Source organism: Nerophis lumbriciformis, linkage group LG15, assembly GCF_033978685.3.
Source record: "Nerophis lumbriciformis linkage group LG15, RoL_Nlum_v2.1, whole genome shotgun sequence".
NCBI classification, from domain to species: Eukaryota; Metazoa; Chordata; class Actinopteri; order Syngnathiformes; family Syngnathidae; genus Nerophis; species Nerophis lumbriciformis.
The window spans coordinates 11,860,634-11,868,036 of record NC_084562.2 but is presented as its reverse complement, the minus strand read 5'-3'; the positions used below and the strand labels follow the sequence as shown (position 1 = coordinate 11,868,036).

The 7,403-nt window shown below is 45.3% G+C and overlaps 1 protein-coding gene across 1 annotated transcript in view; it reads left to right on the top strand.

Annotated features, from left to right (window-relative positions):
* Positions 1-749: 749 nt before the first annotated feature.
* kcna4 (potassium voltage-gated channel, shaker-related subfamily, member 4) overlaps positions 750-7,403 on the top strand; it is a 143,123-nt gene continuing 136,469 nt past the window's right edge. The window contains exon 1 of the mRNA XM_061974846.2: positions 750-5,888. Coding sequence (XP_061830830.2) covers positions 750-2,684 — 1,935 coding nt within the window. The 3' untranslated portion in view covers positions 2,685-5,888. The remainder of the gene's footprint in view (positions 5,889-7,403) is intronic.

The window sequence follows — 7,403 nt, the reverse complement described above, 5'->3', positions numbered from 1 at the left end:
CGCACTTTTTGAAGACTGCAGCACGGCGGCAGTGACCACCTGCGTCCACTGGGGGAGGACCGAGCACCGCCAGCCCTGACAGAACCACCGCTCAGAGCACTCCACGCACACGCACGCGGGAAAGGATACAGGAGGATAGGTGTATGTACCCACAGCTGCAGACAGATGCTCAGACTCCGCCATGAAGAGGTGGACATTCGCATCCGGCGGGTGTGGAAGGTAAACTTTTTTCGCTCCACCCTTGCGTGCGTCGTGCTCGTCTCGCAGCTCACAAGCCTTTTTTTTTTTATTATTATTTTTTTTGGGGGGGACAAAATCTCCAAGCTGCAAGGTGCGATGGAGCGGAAACGAGCTAAAGTCGCTGCGGATCCTGTTGAATCAAGACGTCGAGACGCAGCCCCAGAAAAAGTCTGCGAGTGCGTCACGGACGTATAGTAGATGAGCAGGGGGGAGAGCGGGGGTTTATTCCACGCGTCTCTTGTAAGTACACCTTTTATTGATGCTATTAATACGCATAAGTTGTGAAATAAATCCTTTATGTTGTGTTCTCGCATCACAGGATTTATTTGATTTTATGCCTCCTATAAAATGGCAACCGGATCGAAGGACGCGCGCGGAGGACGGGAGCACCTGATCCAGGCCGCCGCAGGTGTGTCGCGCGTAAAGGCGCCGTGCGCCTTGGCCGGGGGAGTGACGTCATCGCACCTCTAAAGCGACAACTCCCCCCCCCCCCCATCACGTGACTTATAATGGAATTTGCGATGGTGGGCGCGGACGGCGGGTGTAACAGCCACCCGCCCTACGGGTACGCGCGCGCCCGGGAGAGGGAGCGGGAGAGGGCGCGGGCGGCGACGGCGGCGGCGGCGGGCGACGGCGCGGACACAGCCGGGGGGTCCACCTCCTCCTCTTCCTCCTCCTCCTCCTCCTCCTCGTCCTCGGGCGCGCATCTCCTTAACAACCGCGCCGCCTCCTCCATCAGCAGCACCGCCTCCTCCTCCTCCTCCTCTTCCTCGCAGCACCACCAGGACTCCGAGCTCCTCAGAGGGCGCAAACGGCAACGCGGCGCCGGACGCTGGAGACTCGGCGGGGACCTGCGCCACTCCGAACTGGCGCTGCTCGGCTCCGAGGAGGACGTCATGATCGAGGAGGAGGAGGAGGAGGGGGAGGAGGAGGAGGAGGAGGACGGAAGTAAGACTTTTCTGCCCAACATGGACGCGGATGAGGATGACGACGACGACACGGCGTCCATCACCGATAAACGTCCCCAGTCCGGGTACGAGAACCTTTTCAGCGAGTTGGGCTGCTGCGAGCGAGTCGTCATCAACGTGTCCGGGCTGAAGTTCGAAACCCAGCTGAAAACTCTCACCCAGTTCCCGGACACGCTGCTGGGGGACGCGGAGAAGCGCACCCGCTACTTCGACCCGCTGCGGAACGAGTACTTCTTCGACCGGAACCGGCCCAGCTTCGACGCCATTTTGTACTACTACCAGTCCGGGGGCCGCTTGAAAAGACCCGCCAACGTGCCCTTCGACATCTTCTCCGAGGAGGTGAAGTTTTACGAACTCGGCGAGGAGGCCATGTTGAAGTTCCGGGAGGACGAGGGCTTCGTGAAGGAGGAGGAGAAGCCGCTGCCGGAGGACGAGTTCAAGCGGCAGATTTGGCTGCTGTTCGAGTACCCGGAGAGCTCCAGCCCGGCGCGGGGCATCGCGGTGGTATCGGTGCTCGTCATCGTCATCTCTATCGTCATCTTCTGCCTGGAGACGCTGCCGGAGTTCCGCGACGACAAGGAGTACCTGCGCCCGAACGCCACCGCCGACCACGGGTTCACGCCCTTCAACGACCCCTTCTTCATCGTGGAGACGGTGTGCATCGTCTGGTTCTCCTTCGAGATCGTCGTGCGCTTCTTCGCCTGCCCGAGCAAGGCGGACTTCTTCAAGAACATCATGAACACCATCGACATCGTCTCCATCCTGCCCTACTTCATCACGCTGGGCACGGACCTGGCGCAGCACCAGGGCAACGGGCAGCAGGCGATGAGCTTCGCCATCTTGAGGATCATCCGGCTGGTGAGGGTGTTCCGCATCTTCAAGCTGTCGCGCCACTCCAAGGGCCTCCAGATCCTGGGCCACACTTTGCGCGCCAGCATGCGGGAGCTGGCGCTGCTCATCTTCTTCCTGGTCATCGGCGTCATCCTCTTCTCCAGCGCCGTGTACTTCGCCGAGGCGGACGAGCCCACGTCGCAGTTCACCAGCATCCCCGACGCCTTCTGGTGGGCGGTGGTCACCATGACGACGGTGGGCTACGGGGACATGAAGCCCATCACCGTGGGCGGGAAGATCGTGGGCTCGCTGTGCGCCATCGCGGGCGTGCTGACCATCGCGCTGCCGGTGCCGGTGATAGTGTCCAACTTCAACTACTTCTACCACCGGGAGACCGACAACGAGGACCAGGCGCCGGTGGTCGAGAGCATGCCGCCCGGGTGCCCTCACTTCCCGGACTTTTTACGCAAATTCAAAGGCTCGCCGTCCGGCTCCTCGCTGGGGGACAAAGCGGAGTACATGGAGATGGAAGAAGGCGTCACGGAGTCCCTGTGCGGCCTGGACAAGAGTCCCAGTAAAGGGAACGGAACGGACATTAGCAGACGGAACAGTACTAACTCCAAATCTATTCAGACTGACGTGTGATTATAATACTTTTTTTAATTATTATTATTCGTTTCCCTAAATAGAGACATTGTTAGACACCCAAAAAACGAGCTTTACGCACGGGTCATGCAGAGTTCCGCCTCCTCCTCTCGCTCCCCCATGCAGTCAAGCAGGTCACCATGGTAACCAGGTCAAACAAACTCGAGAGCCACACTATTAGGACCAACACTTGCCAAATGGCGTATTCATTTGATTAATCTAACTCGGGCTGGCGTGTAAATTAGGCAAGAAAGTACGCACTGCACTGTGCACTTTATGAAATACATCTTGATGGGTAGTGCAATAAAGCCAAGTTAGAGCGAGAGAATATTTAGAGCAGTGGTTCTCAAACTTATTTTGGAAAAAAAAAGTCTAAACAGTCCAACATTAAAATACAGTAGCGTAGTAGGCCTAAGTATTCATTAAAAACATGGCAGATGTTTTATTTAGCACATTTATTTAACAATTTTGGCCACACAGTTTGAACAGTAACACTGTGTTTGAATTTAGGAAAAAACTAAACAAAACGGTACCTAAAAAACGAACCAACTCTTCGGCGTACCTGTAGATGGTGCCGCAGTTTGAGAATCACTGGCTTAGAATACACACACGGAGGTCAATTTGTGTCTTTTTTGGACACTGAATTTTGTGTGTTTGAATTTTTTACATCAAAGTGTGCTGACAAAATTTGTGTTTTCAAAATAATGAAAAAAAAAATAATTTAATGTAAAAATTCAGTGTGTAAAAAAACAGTAATGAAAAATTCAGTGCAGAAATATTGTTTGCTTTAAAACTAAATACTCACTTCTGGTAAATTAAGAATGAAGAAATCATCCTGTCTCAGAACCAGCCAATGAGGTGTCAAGTTTGCAGTCACGTGACCCGGCTCACAAACAAACTTCTTGAGTTTTGAAGCAACAAATCTTTCCACGCTGATTTTTTTTTTTGCACTGAATTTTTATACACTGAATTATCAAACGGAGCAATTTTGCTCATAAATTGTTATTCAGTGGGATTGTCAGCATAATTTGCTGTAAAAAAATTTAAGTTCACAAAATTCAAATGCAAAAAATCCAATGCCCAAACAAGCTTTGGTAATAAAGGCACAAATTAACCTCCATATCATCAATAAATTCATCTCAATAGATTACAATGTTGAGCATAAGTCAGGCCATGAGAGAGCAAATTAAAGCGGGGGTCTCCAACCATTAAACTGATTTTTGGTAGCGTAGTTAAAGAATATGTGCTTAAACCAGTGGTGTCCAAAATGTGGCTTGAGGGCCATTTGCGGCTCGCTGCTCGATTTTTGTTGACCTGCAACAAATTGGCTAAATCAAATCAAACATAAAAACAATAGTACAAATGTAAGAAAAAAAGCCCCCCAAAAAATTACTGTATTGAGGAAAAAGCTGACATGTTGATACTAATACACTTTGTCACATATAGCACAAATCTGACACAAAGTTTTGTCTTTAAATATAGTGTTTTTTATTTATTTTTTAATAACAAAAAAAAATCAAAAGGGTGTTTTGAATTTTCAGTATGCAGTCATTTGTAGAAAATGTTTGGACACCCCTGGCTTAAACTTCGTATTTTTATAACTCTACATGATGCCTTTATTTAATGATAAATTAGCACAAAATAGCATACAAAAACACTTTATGAGTGGAAACCTGCTTTCTATTTAAACTACAACTTAATGGTTGCCACTCATAAAAATAGAACCCAAAATCTTTTCTTTTTGTAGATCAAATAGGGATTCGAAAAACTGCACTAGAAAGAAATGCATACTTGAATATAATATAATATAATATAATATAATATAATATAATATAATGACAAATTAGCACAAAATAGCATACAAAAACACTTTATGAGTGGAAACCTGCTTTCTATTTAAACTACAACTTAATGGTTGCCACTCATAAAAATAGAACCCAAAATCTTTTCTTTTTCTAGATCAAATAGGGATTCGAAAAACTGCACTGGAAAGAAATGCATACTTGAATATAATATAATATAATATAATATAATATAATGACAAATTAGCACAGAATAGCATACAAAAACACTTTATGAGTGGAAACCTGCCTTCTATTTAAACTACAACTTAATGGTTGCCACTCATAAAAATAGAACCCAAAATCTTTTCTTTTTGTAGATCAAATAGGGATTCGAAAAACTGCACTAGAAAGAAATGCATACTTGAATATAATATAATATAATATAACATAATATAATATAATGACAAATTAGCACAAAATAGCATACAAAAACACTTTATGAGTGGAAACCTGCTTTCTATTTAAACTGCAACTTAATGGTTGCCATTCATAAAAATAGAACCCAAAATCTTTTCTTTTTGTAGATCAAATAGGGATTCGAAAAACTGAAATTCATACTTGAATATAAGATGCGGATGAACATATTTTTGAAATACGAATTTGTGAGATGTGGATATCAACATTTTGTTAATGGTCAGGCGAAACAACCGTTGTGTGGGTTGAAATAATCTATGAAAATACAAATTTCAGAAAGGAGTAGCCATGTTATTTTGGAAAAAAAGGTGGGAGACCCCTGAATTAAAGCCTTATCAAGAGTCGAAACCAGCTAAAAAAAACTATTGTTACACATTTTGCGATGTATTAGCTGTTAACTATACAAAAACGATTAAGAAAGACAATTTTTGAAACACTCTGTTTATAGTGAAACAGTTGCACTTTTTGATTTTCACAGATAGTCTTCAAATGCACCTTACCCTGGAAAGGAAAGAACAAAAACCACCTCAAAGTCGTCTTCTTAGAGCGCCGCCACTTGTATGAAGTGACGCTCGTCGCGAGTGCAGCCCATGAAACGGTCATCCCACAAAGCAGGGCTAGAATGAATGGTGTCGTACTGTAGGCCTACACGTCAGAACCAAGCACAGGAGTCACCATATCCGGACAAACGTGTCCCTGCGGCTTTTTTAACGGACAGGACGTCAGTGTCCCTATTAAGTCACCACCAAACCATAATATCCCTTTATGAAAAAATGGAACACTGAAGCAAAAAAAAAAAAACAAAATGAAAAAAATAGACTCCTTATGAGGAGGTTGTACAAGCAACTTCCTCAAATGATGGACTATATATTTTCCTTTTTTTTTTTTTTTGCTCAAGAGGACTACGATGACCTCTGCGCTCATGTGGATGTGGACGTCTTCCAAGGTAAATATGACTTCCCTTGACAGCCACTGTTTGTTTATCTGTGAAGGAGAAACACCGCTAACTTAATTTCACCTCCGTGTATGCATCAGCCCCCACGTGCCTTGTAGTAATCGCCCATCTTCATTCAGCATCTATTCTTAATGCTTGAATGTCTTTGCTGCCCAGGATTGATGCGCGATTACCCATGCGTAAGCGGCATAACACTGCCCGGAAAAACATTCATCCGAGTCTTGGCTGTAGATACAGACACAGGTTTCTTATCCCATGGTGTTTAAAAACACATTACAGTAAGAAGGGGATTCATATGGACCCATTCGACGCGTTTTACCTGACACATGAAACGTGACAAATTTGGGGCGTACGCGATCCACTTGAGTGGCCAGATGGCAGCAGAGTATTGAAAATCCCGAAATGTGTTTTGTTGCAATTTAAAATTTGCTATGTAGAGTGGCGTTTTCCATCATTTTCAGCAGACTGCATTGCAGAAATGATTAACTCCCCACCTTCCTCTCATTCTCACATTCACCCTGGAATGGGGCCATTTGAATCCCATACCTACCGTATGAGTCACTTCTCCTCATAATTATTCTTATTTTTTCTATAGTCCCGAGAACCAGCGTCCTCTGCAGTGGACATTTGAGTTCCATCAACAAAACCCAAAACCAGTGAAGTTGGCACGTTGTGTAATTCGTAAATAAAAACAGAATACAATTATTTGCAAATCCTTTTCATCTTATATTCAATTGAATGGACTGAAAAGACAAGATATTTAATGTTAGAAATGAGAAACAACATTTTTTTTTGCAACTAATCATTAACTTAGAATTTAATGGCAGCAACACATTGCAAAAAAGTTGTCACGGGGGCATTTTTACCACTGTGTTACATGGCCTTTTCTTTTAACAACACTCAGTAAACGTTTGGGAACTAAGGAGACCAATTTTTTAAGCTTTTCAGGTGGAATTTTTTCCCATTATTGCTTGATGTACAGCTTAAGTTGTTCAACAGTCCGGGGGTCTCCGTTGTGGTATTTTAGGCTTCATAATGCGCCACACATTTTCAATGGGAGACAGGTCTGGACTACAGGCAGGCCAGTCTAGTACGCGCACTCTTTTACTATGAAGCCACACTGTTGTAACGCGAGGCTTGGCATTGTCTTGCTGTAATAAGCAGGGGCGTCCATGATAACGTTGCTTGAATGGCAACATATGTTGCTCCAAAACCTGTATGTACCTTTCAGCATTAATGGCGCTTTCACAGATGTGTAAGTTACCCATGCCTTGGGCGCTAATACACCCCCATACCATCACAGATGTTGGCTTTTGAACTTTGCTCCTATAACAGTCCTGATGATTCTTTTCCTCTTTGGTCCGGAGGACACGACGTCCTCAGTTTCCAAAAACTATTTGAAATGTGAACTCGTCAGACCACCGAACACTTTTCCACTTTGCATCAGTCCATTTTATATGAACTCGGGGCCCAGCGAAGCTGGCAGCGTTTCTGGGTGTTGTTGAT